A 16,465-nucleotide genomic window follows, 5' to 3' on the forward strand; every position below is an offset into this window, starting at 1 on the left:
ACGCGAGGGACTATTGGTTATCTGTGGAAGAAGAGGAAAACACATCATCTCCCATCTCACCAGTGCAAGCATTCACCCAAAGCTTACATATACTCACCCACTGCACTTCATTTTAATTTACTATGCTCCTTCAGGCTTTATTGAATCTGTCCTCCCCTGTCAACCACATAGTGGCGGATCCTCCTCGAAAATTACAAATGCGAAGGGAGGAAAAAAAGTATATTTTTGTGCAAAAATCTGTTTGTAAGCGACATAATCCTATAATGAATTTTTCAGTGAGTGAACACGTGACTAGAGTCCCGTTGAAGTGTGTTTGGTTATTATGAAATGAGAGAGAGAGAGAGGTTGTGCTAAGTAGAGTTGGTGCCAAGTAAGAAAGTTTAAGTACGCGGCACAATATCCAAATAGATTTGGAAAATCCAAGCAGGTTGGGACTTCTTAGCAGTAGTGTAGAAGTAGATCATATTCTTACCACTGGCTAATGGAGCCTCTCACTGAGCTGAACTCCTACTAGGCACGGGCTGCTTCTCTCTTTCTCGCTCTCTAACCATTCCTCTCAGTCTTTCTCTCCCCACATTTCTCTTTGTCTCTCTCCCTCTCTATCTACCTCTATCTCTCTCTGTTCCTCTCTCAGTGTGGGCATACAGGACGCAATTACTTAGTGAACCTCATTGTTTGTCGTTGGCCCAGTATGGTGGCTCCCGAGTGGCTCACTGGTCTAAGGCACTGCATCTCAGTGCTAGTGGCGTCACTACAGACACCCTGGTTTGATTCCAGGCTGTATCGCAACCGGATGTGATTGGGAGTCCCATAGGGCGGTGCACTATTTATTATTATTTTATCTTTTTAATATAAACTCAGCAAAAAAATAAACGTCCCTTTTTCAGGACCCTGTCTTTCAAAGATAATTCGTAAAAATCAAAATAACTTCACAGATCTTCATTGTAAAGGGTTTAAACACTGTTTCCCATGCTTGTTCAATGAACCATAAACAATTAATGAACATGCACCTGTGGAACGGTCGTTAAGACACTAACAGCTTACAGACGGTAGTCAATTAAAGTGACAGTTATGACAACTTAGGACACTAAAGAGGCCTTTCTACTGACTCTGAAAAACACGAAAAAAGATGCCCAGGGTCCCTGCTCATCTGCGTGAACATGCCTTAGGCATGCTGCAAGGAGGCATGAGGGCTGCAGATGTGGCCAGGGCAATAAATTGCAATGTCCGTACTGTGAGACGCCTAAGACAGCACTACAGGGAGACAGGACGGACAGCTGATCGTCCTCGCAGTGGCAGACCACGTGTAACAACACCTGCACAGGATCGGTACATCCGAACATCACACCTGCGGGACAGGTACAGGATGGCAACAACAACTGCCCGAGTTACACCAGGAACACATAATCCCTCTATCAGTGCTCAGACTGTCCGCAATAGGCTGAGAGAGGCTGGACTGAGGGCTTGTAGGCCTGTTGTAAGGCAGGTCCTCACCAGACAACAATGTCGCCTATGGGCACAAACCCACCGTCGCTGGACCAGACAGGACTGGCAAAAAGTGTTCTTCACTGACGAGCTGCGGTTTTGTCTCACCAGGGGTGATGGTCGGATTCGCGTTTATCGTCGAAGGAATGAGCGTTACACCAAGGCCTGTACTCTGGAGCAGGATCGATTTGGTGGTGGAGGGTCCGTCATGGTCAGTGGCGGTGTGTCACAGCATCATCGGACTGAGCTTGTTGTCATTGCAGGCAATCTCAACACTGTGCGTTACAGGGAAAACATCCTCCTCCCTCATGTGGTACCCTTCCTGCAGGCTCATCCTGACATGACCCTCCAGCATGACAATGCCACCAGCCATACTGCTCGTTCTGTGTGTGATTTCCTGCAAGACAGGAATGTCAGTGTTCTGCCATGGCCAGCGAAGAGCCTGGATCTCAATCCCATTGAGCATGTCTGGGACCTGTTTTGGATCAGAGGGTGAGGGCTAGGGTCATTCCCCCCAGAAATGTCCGGGAACTTGTAGGTGCCTTGGTGGAAGAGTGAGATAACATCTCACAGCAAGAACTGGCAAATCTGGTGCAGTCCATGAGGAGGAGATGCACTGCAGTACTTAATGCAGCCGGTGTCCACACCAGATACTGACTGTTACTTTTGATTTTGACCCCCCCCCCCCTTTATTCCGTTTCTGTTAGTCACATGTCTGTGGAACTTGTTCAGTTTATGTCTCAGTTGTTGAATCTTGTTATGTTCATACAAATATTTACACATGTTAAGTTTGCTGAAAATAAATGGAGTTGACAGTCAGAGGACGTTTCTTTTTTTGCTGAGTATATATATATTTTTTATTTCACCTTTATTTAACTAGGCAAGTCAGTTAAGAACAAACTCTTATTTAGAATGACGGCCTCTCCCCCACTCTTCACCCTCCCTTCCTTCCTCCCTCCCTCCCTCATATGATCCTATCACAGGCCCAGACAAAGATGCCTGTCAGATGGGGGTCTTACATTTGCTGTGGATTACATATAGATGATGGATCTCCCCCAGTGCTCCAGCCCTCCCTCCCTCCTTAACTCCTTCCCACCCTCCTTCCCTCCCCTTACAGTAGCTGGCTGGAGGTGCAGCAGAAATGAAATGTCATTACAAGGTCACTCAGAGCCTTGTGGTACACTGCTGCAGTGGGGGGGCAGAATCTGTTATCCTGCAGCCTTATCATTGTTTGCACCATGCACTAGCCAGCTGAGCTAACCATACAGGACTACCTCTAGATCCAATATGGAGGGGAACACACACAGGAACCTCAATGCACCTCACCATGGCTTCAGGGCTGTTCAGCAGGTGCAGTCCTATACTGTACATGTACGCTTTGCAGCTGGCAGAGACTGGCTGGAACACACTGGAAACCACTGACGTTATACTGACCAGTCTGTCTATCTGTATGTATGTCACTCATCCCTCACGCCCAGTGGACTCACATCGCCACCAACGACAGAAGGAAAGAAGGGAAATTTGTCGACTTGTGGGCCAACCAATCAGCTACACCCACTGGGATGGGGGCAAACCCCATAACAGAAAAAATGGGGAGGAATGTGTATCCATGAACCAGCACAGTAACTGGTTCTATGACCAATGTCTCAAAAAACAAGTCATCATATGTGAGACCAAAAGACCTCAGCTCTGTTTGACAAGCCAGCCAAGCTTCGCAAACATCAAGAGAGTTGGAATGGAGATGATTGTGGGAAAATGGGTTCAACCATTGTAAAGGATACTACATGGATAATCAGCTGAATGTATCTGGTCTCATAACAACATTAAGGCTGTTGGATGAAAATATCTGTTATTTTTGGCCTTTTGTTTCTGTGATTCTATGCCCATCATTCCTTAATAAAAGCTTTATAATAAGCCTCATGATTAATTTGTCTACATTTTTCATTGACTAAGTGCTGGCCTTTGTCCCCGTTTTTTCTGCCATAAAATATTTCTGTGGAGCGTGTGTAAGCGACAGCCTGCAGACTGCACATCAACAGCATCTCACACACTTCTACTGGCGTTGCATAGGAAAAGACACTAGGACCATTGTATCTATCAGAAGCGTTCAACCTTTTGCCCACATATGAAAGCAGCATACCTTGCCTCTTCCACTGAATCAGAGTTCAGTCGTTTTCTTTCCTTTTACCTCTGCATTGTCAAAGTTGTCTACACACAGGTCCAATTGTGCTTGTCCAGCATGGTTGAAACTGGCGTCTGTGACTTACGTAATCCTATCTGTCTGCCTTGTTTTGTGCTGTTTTATAGGACAGAGGGTGAGAAAGGAAAAATAACTGATCCCTCAGAGGTAAATTGAGGGATTCCAGAAATCCAACCGATAGCTCTGCTACTTCCTTATCAGCTTGTTGAAGAGCTAGAGTTTTGTACAGGGTCAACAAACTGCTAGAAACAAATAGTGTGCTAGAAAACTCCCCAGAAACCTCCCCTTTTATTCACTTGATCTATTTTCTTTTTTCGATTCATACATTGAGTATAAATGGAGTTACAAATATTTTACCACTACCGTATCCATATAAGAAAGTACCTCAGTTGCCATTACTGTTTGACTCGTTCTATGGGGTCATACTGATGCTAAAGTGTTCTCTGTTTTTTACTGTGTGACATCTCTGCTGCCCTCTCCCTGTCAACAAGGTCACTGTCACTAAGAGAGAGTGAAAGGGAGGGAGGGAGGGAGCATGAGAGAGGGAGAAAGAAAGGGAATGGGAGAAAGAGAAAGGGTGACAACGAGGAAGGTAGAGATAAAGAGGGAGAGAGAGAGAGGGACAGGATATGAATGAATCAGCAATGCCTGTGTCTTAGATGTTAGTGCTAGCCCTCCCTCTCTCTCTCTCTCTCTCTCTCTCTCTCTCTCTCTCTCTCTCTCTCTCTCTCTCTCTCTCTCTCGCTCCTCCTCCATCTCTCTCTCTCTCCCTCCCTCCAGACAGATATATTAATAAAGTACACTGAGTACAGTACTGGCCTGGCTAGATCTGGTAAGCACAAGTAGGACCATGGAAAAGTTTCAGTCAGCACATCTCCTACACAAAGCAGGCTTTTCAGCCTCATTCCCCTGATACAACTGGTCCACAGATGGAGACTCAGACAAGGATACGTGTTTTCTCAACGGCACTTGTCCTCAAGTGACTGTGTGGCTGGTTGTTTGTGTCAGTTAAGTGCAATACTGTTTAAGTCTGTGTAAAATGTATATCACTACATCTAAAACGGTGAATTTACAGTACAAAACATTAAGGACACCTTCATAATATTGAGTTGCACCCCCAATTTGCTCTCAGAATAGCCTCATTTCGTCGGGGCATGAACTCCACAAGGTGTCGAAAGCATTCCAAAGTTGTGTCAAGTTGTCTGGATGTCCTTTGGGTGGTGGACCATTCTTGATACACATGGGAAACTGTTGAGTGTGAAAAATCCTGCAGCGTTGCAGTTCTTGACACAAACCGGTGCGCCTGGCACCTACAACCATTCCCTGGTCAAAGGCAATTAAATATTTTGTTTTGCCCATTCACCCTCTGAATGGCACACATGCACAATCCATGTCTCAATTGTTTCAAGGCTTAAAAATCCTTCTTTAACCTGTCTCCTCCTTTTCCTCTACACTTATTGAAGTGGATTTAACAAGTGACATCAATAAGGGATCATAGCTTTCAACTGGATTCACCTGGTCAGTCTATGTCATGTTCCTAATGTTTTGTACACTCATTGTAGATGGAAGTTAATATGATTTAATGAACAATGCATTTAGGAGGTCATACTTTTGAATTACTTTTCAAGTTGTGAAGTGAGAAGCAGGTTTATTTATAAATAGAGGATCATGGTACAGTCCTCCAGTTAACATGCATCACAGTGTCCCAGAGGTGTACCTATAGCAGATAGTCATCAGCACATCCTGTCAGTGCGTGCCCAACAGTGTGTGTGTGTGTGTGTGTGTGTGTGTGTGTGTGTGTGTGTGTGTGTGTGTGTGTGTGTGTGTGTGTGTGTGTGTGTGTGTGTGTGTGTGTGTGTGTGTGTGTGTGTGTGTTTGTTTGTGCGTTGTCTGGTGTGTGTGTGTGTGCCTGCTTCCGTGTGTGTGTGTGTAACCAGCATCATCCCGCTGTCAGGTTTAGACCAACAGACTGCACATAAACAGCGTTTCACACCTTTCTAGTGGCGTTTGGTTCAGATTCATATCAATGTAATTACCTGGGCTAGCCTCAGCTGATACTCCTTTACTGAGGCGTATTACAGTTTTTTACAATCGCTAGGACCCATTTCTCAATACTTAGGTCACTTTTTCAAAACTCTTCACACAGTTCTCCTAACTAACTTTCAGCTTGGCACAGCAGTTAATTTCACGTTCAAAATGCCCTAAAACTACCAAAACTCTTCATACACGTCTCAAATCAACTCGTTCTTCCATAACACTAGCAAAGGTTGTCACCCAACAAGCACACATTGTCACTCATAAAACAATGACCTAAACAACACTAACAACAGGTAGCATTACACAATAATTTCTTTACAAAACAAGAATGACACCTCTCTACTGTTTAGAATTCACTGTGGTATATGTTACAGGAATGTATCAGACATGATGCAATATGCTTCAATATGTTTTTATGTCATTTTATGGCATTGAGTGATTCCAAAATACAATAATTTGTATATACACCATCTACCGATACAGATACAGTAGCAATACTAGTCAACCCTGTCTTATGCATTTGGCCACAGGTTCTCATCCACGTCACATCTTATGTCATCTTGGGCAATACAGGAAATAATATTTTGGCATGTCTGGTCCATCCCTGGCAATCTTCTGCAGATATGTCCAGGCATCCAGCATTCATTGCATCCAGGAGGGACATTTGATCATGTGTAACGGCTGTCTTCCTCCTCCTCTGACTCCTCCTCTCAAACCGCCGCCTCTCCGCTTTCGCTGCCTCCAGCTCAGCCTTGGGGCGGCGATATTCTCCAGCCTGTGCCCAGGGTCCTTCTCCGTCCAGAATCTCCTCCCAAGTCCAGGAGTCCTGCGATCGCTGCTGCTGCTCGTTACCACGCTGCTTGGTCCTTTGTTGGTGGGTGTTTCTGTAACGGCTGTCTTCCTCCTCCTCTGACGAGGAGGAGTAGTAAGGATCGGAGGACCAATGCGCAGCGTGATACGTGTTCATGATCTTTATTAAAACAATCGAACACTGAAACAAAACAATAAACGACACGTGAAATAACCAACCGAAACAGTTCCGTGTGGAACACACAAACACAGAAAATAAACACCTACGAAACACAGGTGGAAAAAGGCTACCTAAGTATGATTCTCAATCAGAGAAAACTAACGACACCTGCCTCTGATTGAGAATCATACCAGGCCAAACGCAAAAACCAACATAGAAAAAACAACATATATAACCCACCCAACTCACGCCCTGACCATACTAAAACAAAGAAATAACAAAAGAACTAAGGTCAGAACGTGACATCATGTGGATGATGGTCATAAACCTTCCACCTCCATGAGGAAAATAATTCCTCTATGGGGTTGAGGAATAGAGAGTAAGGAAGGAGGAAAAGTGACATCATCCTGGGATGGGCTGCAAACCACTGTGACTGCACGGGAGTGGTGAAATGCCACATTGTCCCATACAATTACAAACGTTGGTCAATTTCGCCTCACTGCAACCCTTTCCTCACCTGACACAACCCTTTCCTCACCTGACACAACCCTTTCCTCACCTGACACAACCCTTTCCTCACCTGGCACAACCCTTCAATAGAGGTCATCCAGGAATGAAATGAGACGCTCAGTGTTGTATGGCCCAATTAGCGGTTTGTGTAACAGCAATCCATCAGAGGATATTGCTGCACACATTGTGATGTTGGCACCCTTCTGGCCCGGGACATCCACTGTGGCTCTTTTTCCAATCACATTCCTTCCTCACCGCCGTGTTTTGGCCAAGTTGAAACCAGCCTCATCCACAAAGATGAATATGTGGGGTGTTTGCCTGGCTTCAATCTCCATGACTCTCTACAATAAATCCACAAGGCAACATAAGAGTTAGTCTATTACGGTAGTTTACATTATAGCTAAAAACATGCCATTGTGTGTCTCTACCTTGTTTGGTTTTGTTCAAAACCAGTTCTGTATTTTATAGTCATCTTACCTGGACTTATTGGTTCCAGAGTTGCTTGACTTGTTCAGAGTTCCTCTCGAAGGGGACATTGTACAACTGCTTCATCCTGACTTGATGTTGTTTCAGGACTAGAAATATTTGTTATGCTTACATTGTCTGCCAAGACTCGTCCCGAATCTCTGTGAGTTTTATGCCATTGTTTCTGATGACCATATCAACGATTGCAGTTTCCTGCACAGCAGTGAAAATCCTATCTCTCCCGCCTGTGGGAGTTAACCGTTGGGTCCTAAGCAGAAATACAAAAACAATTACAATTACACACAAGTAGGTTTGGAGGCTTTGCTCAATTTACTTCTGTAATGTGCAGTTCAGTCAGATGGCCTTGCAGAATGCACATCTTACCTGTTGTTTTGCCGGAAATTTCTCAGAATAGATGCCACTGTTGAGCGTTGCAGATTTGGCTGCACTCTCAGACCAGCCTCTCTCATTGATAGATCATGATTTATTACATGATCAGTTATAGTGGCCCTAATCTCTTCTGAGACTACAGCTCTTGATCTACCTCTCAGTCTTCTTCCACCACGCATACGTACTCCTCTCCCTCTCCCAGCCACTCTTCTTCCTCTCTCAGCCACTTCTCTATCTCTGGCTGGGTCCATGTTTACATTACACTACAGCATTATTCCTAAGATGTCCCCTTTTGTATAGATGGTAATGTAATTGAAAGACTAACACCTGGGTTGGTGTTCAGCTACAATGGGAATCAGCTGTGGTTGGTCTAATTGTTTTGATAGTATTTCATTTTTTAGATTTTGAATATATTTCAATACGGTATTACTGTAGAAATGTAGAAAATGTATGTCTTATTCAATTTTGTGTTATTTTAGGTTTTGAACTTAAGTTTAACAGTTTTGAAAAGAGTATGTAAACATGTGCAAATTGGCCTGTAGGTACATAGAGTTTTGGTGGTGGTTGTGTCTGAGTGAGAAAAGAGTTCATGAAAATTGAAAGATGTAGTCATTGAATGCATTTTGTGCCAAAGCAATGAAAAATGATCCATAGTTTAGCCCACATAGACTGCTGTTGTGCTCACTGTGTGAAGAGTTTAGAAAAAGTGACCTAAGTATTGAGAAATGGGTCCTAGCGATTGTAAAAAAAACTATAATACAGCACGCTCCCGGCCCGGCCCGTCACAACCCTGTCGGTAAGACATCCCGCCAAACCACAGCAGCTGTAGGCTCTAAGCTTCCTCCTAGATAGGTTACTGCAGACAGGGTCGCTGTGACCATGGCAACCACTGTACCTGCTAGTCAGTCAGGCCGGAGCAAAAGCAGGCTGCACTGTTCCACTGTTTTTAAAACGACAACAGCACGAGAAGTAAGAGACGTTTAAACAGCAATAGCACTGGAATAGTTAGTGTGTTTGTTACTGCATTTGACTGAGAAGTTATAGACTGTTAAAACAGCAGAAGCATGTGGAGTTAGAGGACTCAGTATGTAGTCACAGCAATGGTAGACAGTATAGTGTGTGTGTGTGTGTGTGTGTGTGTGTGTGTGTGTGTGTGTGTGTGTGTGTGTGTGTGTGTGTGTGTGTGTGTGTGTGTGTGTGTGTGTGTGTGGAGAGGGTAGGTTCCACACTGTAGTAGCTCCCAGTGTTGTTAGTGAAGATGACATTCTGAAACCTAACACATGGCCAGTTTGGAGTGTTCTTATCTAACTTCTGTTTGACAGCATCTTACTGACTGTGGCAGTCAGGCACGTCTTGACTTCTGAATGAAAAAGCTCTTACCATTTCCATTAAGGCTACAGAATGATAGCGAAAGAGCACTTAAAATCAGCATCCTTTTGTCTGCCTTTTTACCACCTCTCTGGTAATCTAGTGTTGATAAGGTGCTTGATATGGTGACTTAAATGGCAGGCAGGTGTGTCACGGTGCATTATGGTGTACCACCGCTATGAGGTCACCTTTAGAATTCTGGACCTACCCTTTCCTCAGGTGCGCAGTGTTGCCTTTTATACTCTCCTGAATCAGTCTGCCACGTCTCGTTTATTCCCCCTCCCATCCGCAAATAACAACTTTTGTTCCCTTTTGGTCGGGGAGAAATTGAATGGATCATAATAGCGGCTGGGGGATTTACAGTTAAAAGGGAGCTTGCCTGACATGGAAAGAATAGGATGTAAGATATTTTCCATTACGGACTTGGCAGTGCTGGGGTTGTCAGGCGAGGTGGATGCACCACCACCCTGCTCTGAGGTGGAATGGCTGGAGGGAGAAGAAACAGAGGAAGGGAAGGAGGGAGGAAGGAAGAAGGAGAAGAAGAAAGGACTGGGTAATTGTGGAATATGGTCCGGGTTTAGCTGACTGACTGGGTTTGTGCTAGCATAAGTTTGGTGGTAATGGGACAGGTTAAGGCCAGGTGTGAGTGTCTGTGTGTGTGTCTGTCTGCATGCGTTCCTGTGTGCCTCCATGTACAGTGCATGTGTGTGTCAGCATAACATACACCTGGAGGGTTTCTCCTTTAGATAAAACAAAAAGATATGTTTTATTGTCACCTACACTGGATGTTTCATAGGGTCAGCCATAGTAGTACGCCACCCCTGGAGGAAATAAAGGTTAAGTGTCTTGCTTTAAGGGCACATCAACAGATTGTTTCACCTTGTCACCTACCTGCCACCCTAGATACTCTGTGCAGGCAGGCAGGCAGGCAGGCAGGCAGACAGACAGACAGACAGACAGACAGACAGACAGACAGACAGACAGACAGACAGACAGACAGACAGACAGACAGACAGACAGACAGACAGACAGACAGACAGACAGACAGACAGACAGACAGACAGACAGACAGTATCAGCAGCACCAGCAACAGCAGCTGAGTCAGACCATGTTCCATGTCTCCTGTCTGTCCTGTCTGTCCTGTCTGTCCTGTCTGTCCTGTCTGTCTGAGGGGCTGAAGGAGCTGCTACAGGATATGAACAGGAAACTCAAGCAGCGTGTGTGGCTCACTATACTGTGGCTCACTATACTCTACTGCTGGGTCCCGCCGTCTTAAACTGTCTGTGCCCCAAATGGCACCCTAGTCCCTTTATGGTGTGCTAGGGAAAAGAGGGACAATTCAGACATGCACATCTGGGCAGTCTGCTCCCAGACTGGAACTATGAACGTTAGCTATAGATATGCAGATAGATCCTAATGCAGTCACTTGGGGGAAATCTTGGTTACTCACATTCATAAATGATTTCAAATGATTTCACATTCATTTGCACTTTCGGAAAACGTTCACTACATTCCTACTGTATCTTTTCAGTGCTGGAGAACTCTGGTGCTCGTGGCCTTGAATGTTCAATCAATCAATCAAATGTATTTTATGAAGCCCTTTTTACACCAGCAGTTTTGCTTTACAGATACCCAGCCTAAAACCACAAAGAGCAACCAATGCAGATGCAGAAGCACAGTGGTTAAACTCCCTAGAAGGCTGGAACCTAGGAAGAATCCTAGAGAGGAACCAGGCTCCGAGGGGCCAGTCCTCTTCTGGTTGTGCCCGGTGGAGGGTACATGTGGCCATTAAGGCTACAGTAGATGACCAGCAGGGTCAAATAAAGACAGACAGTTGTGCTTCATACTGAACAGGATTTTGTTAATGCTAACATTCTTCTAACGTTGCCTCGACCTCTGTGTCTTCCAGGCAGACCAGGGAACAGGAGACGCCCCCGGACTTCTTCTACTTCTCTGACCTGGAGAGACACAACGCTGAGATCGCTGCCTTTCATCTGGACAGGTGTGTGTGTGTGTGTGTGTGTGTGTGTGTGTGTGTGTGTGTGTGTGTGTGTGTGTGTGTGTGTGTGTGTGTGTGTGTGTGTGTGTGTGTGTGTGTGTGTGTGTGTGTGTGTGTGTGTGTGTGTGTGTGTGTGTGTTTGTGTGACATGCATTTTCGGCATGACTAACACACACCTCAAATGTGTTTTGGGGGGGGGGATAGATCAGCTTTAATACTGCAGATAGATTGTGGGTTCTGTCAATGTAAGTATCTGCATCATTTCCAATCCCCCAAATATATATTTTTAAATATATTTTCCTTTATTATTTTCCCCTACGGACATGGTACATTTTACATAAGTTATCTCTTTATTTATTTTTATCCCACCCTACCAACAACCCCTCCATCTATCTTAAAAAAACATCCAGTATTGACTTCTACTTGTGATGTTTCACAAAAGTTCTGAACCTTTCTATTCTCATAGTTTGCACTGATTTTAAATTAAAGATAAAACCTTTACTAAAAGTACTATTATATTATTGATTGACTGACCATGGCTTTTCAGTTCACCCAGCAGTGCTATTTGCAAAGATAGCTTTAAGTAAATGCTGTGATTTTTCAGCCATTCCTGAACCTGCGACCAAAAACAATCTACATATGGACAGTACCAAAACAAGTCATCTAATGATTCTGTCTCTTCACAGCAAAATCTGCAGAGCTGAGGTGGTGGTATCCCCCATATTTCTAACATTCTATTGGTTGCAAGAATTTTGTATTATAATTTAAATATAAAAGCTCTATGTTTTGAATCCAGCATTGTTTTGTGTAGCAGTTCATAAACCATCTGCCATGGAATCAGTTCATCAAAAATCTCTTTGCAACTATTTTTGCAACCTGTATGGCACAGCTGTCACTTGTTTGGTCCTTAAATGGAACTGGTTTACTTTTTTCTTTTTTTTTAACCAATTTTGGTCTTCAATAATAGGGATAGGTGTCCCGTTAACGGGACAGTTGTAAATCATGCAGTGCCTTGTGTCACGATCACAGATTTTAGAGAAACAACAAATGTCGGTACATATAAGTGTCTTATATCGGCTGAAAGCTTAAATTCTTGTTAATATAACTGCACTGTTCAATTTTCAGTAGCTATTACTGTGAAAAAATGCCATGCTATTGTTTGAGGAGAGCTCCTAACAACAAAACACTTTTTTCACCCCGTTAGGTTTGATAAATTCTCCTCTGAAGGTGAAATGTGTACTTACATTCTGAAATCTTGCTTTTTCCCAAGTGTCGTTTTGTTAGATAATATCCTTTTTCATATCCTAAAAGGTCCATATAGCAAGCACGATCGATTTTGTATTTCCACTCGTTCAATTTGCAAAGAAAGGAATCTGTGAAAATCTAACCCTAAACGTTGTTTCAACCAGTCACATCACGTTTGTATGTATTCCTCAGAGATCCTAGAATGTAATCAGACTTCATTATATCATTAGGGGTGTTGTATATCCTATAGGATACCAAATTTGGTCAGAGAGTGATGCCTTCATGGCACGCCGATGACTCGGCCGGTCTTCACTTGATCGACTGGAACTTTGTCAAATAAGCACCAATCGGGGTCAAACAAAGCTAGCTAGAAAGCCAATGAGCTGGGCTTTACGGCAGTGTTGGGAGACCCCCTATCTGTCGCAAAGTGTCGCTGCTAACCTTGTGCAACAGCAAACCTTTTCCTTTTGGACAACAATTATAAGAATATGGAGAGTTATGAAGTTATGGAAACTGGGTGTTTTGCAAATGTTGAATTTATAATATGGCTACTAATACTGGAAAAGCTAAATCAAAGTCCAAGTATACAGAAAAATGTCATGTACATGTGAATGTGAATGTGAATGTCTCTTTCACGATTTGCCCAAATGTACCTGGGTGACTTCACACTAAAAGTAATGTGGTTTGCTCATACTTCAAGGTATCCGTCTGAAACGTTGCACATACACTGCTGCCATCTTGTGGACACCATCAGAATTACAACCAGAGTGATGGCTAGATTTGGGGCCTTTCTGTTGCATTTCAAAGATGGTGGTAGAAAAAAAAACGGTTGGTTTTCTCCTTGTATTTTCTTCTACCAGATCTATTGTGTTATATTCTCCTACATTCAATTATCATGTCCACAAACTGTGTTTCCTTTCAAATGTTTCCAAGACTATGCATATCCTTGCTTCAGGGCCTGAGCTACAGGGAAGTTAGATTTGGGTATGTCATTTTAGGCGAAAATGGAGAAAAAAAGGGGGCTATCCCTATAATGCATACCTCGATTGTTTATACACAGCAGGCATCACACACGCTTAGCAGGTGTTCTGTGACCGTGTTTTCACCCTCTCTGCCATCCAAACACACACATGCATATAGACTTTTACACAACTCAAACAAATGTGGAATCAAAACAGAGACAGAAATGTCTCTGGTATTATAAGGAAATTTGAAATTTTCTTCTAACAAGTCTGTCAGTTTTAAGCTGTGATAACTGTAGTAGTAAGTTATCAGTTCTTCCATTCATCATTATACTATGGTATACATAATGGTATGGTCCAATACATAATGGTCTGGTCCAATACGTAATGGTCTGGTCCAATATGTAATGGTCTGGCCCAATACGTAATGGTCTGGTCCAATACGTAATGGTCTGGTCCAATACGTAATGGTCTGATCCAATACGTAATGGTCTGGTCCAATACGTAATGGTCTGGTCCAATACGTAATGGTCTGATCCAATACGTAATGGTCTGGTCCAATACGCAATGGTCTGGCCCAATATGTAATGGTCTGGCCCAATACGTAATGGTCTGGTCCAATACGTAATGGTCTGGCCCAATACGTAATGGTCTGGTCCAATACATAAGGGTCTGGTCCAGAGTTTGGGTTAGAGTTAGCTTCTTGCATTAGATAACACTTACTGATGAATGGAAAAATGTCAGAACCTGTTCTAACCACCACAGTGAGTCTACATTCTCACAGTATCTGTTCAGTATATCATCATTATCAGACCAGGTGTAAGAACATCAACACTTATCCACCCTAAGGTTACACACACACACACACACACACACACACACACACACACACACACACACACACACACACAGACACAGACACAGACACAGACACAGACACAGACACACAGCCCAGTGGAATGCAAGGCCAGGGCCAAAGGCATGTGTTTGTGTGTGCACAGTGGGCTGAGGAGAGGAAACCAAGGGACATGCCAATGCTAGCTGGGCATCATTTAAGGCAGGGAGGAGGTGACTGTGCTAGCCCCTAAAGACCAGCTTGTATTTAGGTTGTTGTTAGGTTGTGTATGCCAAGCGGAGGCTGGCTATATGAATTATGGCCTTGTTGTTTGGCGCAGGGCCGCACCATCTTCTGGACAGCAGCCTGTGGAACTCTGCGTTTGTGTCCCAAAGGGCACCCTACTCACTTTGTACTGCACTACTTTTTACCAAGTAGTGCACTGCAAAGGGAATAGGGTGCCTTTTGGGATGCGCATCTCAATCTGATTTAGATGTATATAGCAGTGTGTTTAAAGCAGTCTGGAATAGCTAGAGGAATGTGTAGGAAGAGGAGAACAGGAGGAAATGCATAGCCTCTTCTCTTCAGTCCTTCTATGGTTGGACAGTGGACACTGTTGATACAACATTGTGTTATCGTTATACTGTGTAAGGGTTTAACTCAAAGCCTTTCCACTTCCACACATTGTACCATGTTAACCTACACTGTGCAGTCCTCCCCATAATCTACACTGTGCAATACTCTACACTCTCTGTATGCAGTACTTTACCCATGACAAGAGTGCGGTACAGAGAGAGAGAGAGAGAGAGAGAGAGAGAGATGGAGAGAGAGAGATGGAGAGAGAGAGATGGAGAGAGAGAGACGGAGAGAGAGAGACGGAGAGAGAGAGACGGAGAGAGAGAGAGAGACACGGAGAGAGAGAGAGAGAGACACGGAGAGAGAGAGAGACACAGAGAGAGCCTGGCTCCATACAGGAGTTCCTTTGTCATCTGGTTCATGGTGACTGTGCACTTTGAGCAGCTATAGCTCCTGAGAGCTTTCATCTGGTGGCTAGGGTTTCATCCTTGCAGCCCCACGCCCTGTCTCCCTGTCTCTCTCCCTGAGAGCTAAGACTTCAAGGTTACACACATACACACCACACACACACACAAACCCACGCTCACACACTCCACTCCCAGGAGTCTAAGCCTTAGAGAGGTCATGCTGCAGGAAGCAACGACAAGGATGGTTAAAGAGGTATGGAATGAGTGGGAGGCCTGGCCCAGCTAGTGTGGCATAGACAGAAATAAGGTCAGTTGGAAGAGAGGAAGGAAAAGCGAGAAGTTAAAGCAAGAAAAGGATGGACAGAAAGAAGGAGAGGGGTAGAGTAAAGGGTTGAGAGTGGGGAGAGAGAAGGAGAGGGGTAGAGTAAAGGGTTGAGAGTGAGGAGAGAGGAAGAGAGGGGTAGACAAAGAAAGAAGATGCGTATGAGAGAGAAGGAGAGAGGGAGAGAGAGAGGGAGAAAGAGAAAGGGAGCAGGAGAGAAAGAATGAGGAGTCCCAGTCTCTCATGCCAGTGCGGTTTGAGCGACCGGATGCTGAAGTTCAATAAACAGAACTTTAAAAGCCAATGAAAGGAGCTAAGAGATTATACTGTAAAATATATGAATTCTTAATAATATTTCACACACACTAGCAGGAAGAAAGAGGCCCGTATACACACACACACTCCACCGTTGACACTTTGGATTGAAAATCATTCCTTGCTTCTCCCTCGAGCAGGAAATTGTGTCCTGGTTTTTATGGCATATCATTTACAGATGTTTATTTGTGATAATAGTTATTGATGATGTGGTTGAGGAAGAGTTTTCCATCATTAAGCCCTTATAGAATAAATAAAACAAGGTATGAAGGCCCTAAAACTATTCTATCTCATCAGCATGTGGTTCCATACACAGTGTGTTTATGACAACACAATGGCTTGTAGAACAATGGTGTGATATATCAATAAAGTGTTATAG

At 44.0% G+C, this 16,465-nt stretch overlaps 1 protein-coding gene across 1 annotated transcript in view; it reads left to right on the plus strand.

The window, feature by feature from the left end:
* Positions 1 to 16,465, plus strand: part of LOC120043213 (extracellular serine/threonine protein kinase FAM20C-like) — a 72,258-nt gene that overhangs the window by 42,284 nt on the left and 13,509 nt on the right. The window contains exon 4 of the mRNA XM_038987863.1: positions 11,335 to 11,427. Within this exon, the coding sequence (XP_038843791.1) occupies positions 11,335 to 11,427 (93 nt within the window). The remainder of the gene's footprint in view (positions 1 to 11,334; positions 11,428 to 16,465) is intronic.

This window comes from Salvelinus namaycush, chromosome 3, assembly GCF_016432855.1.
Source record: "Salvelinus namaycush isolate Seneca chromosome 3, SaNama_1.0, whole genome shotgun sequence".
In the NCBI taxonomy this organism is placed as follows: domain Eukaryota; kingdom Metazoa; phylum Chordata; class Actinopteri; order Salmoniformes; family Salmonidae; genus Salvelinus; species Salvelinus namaycush.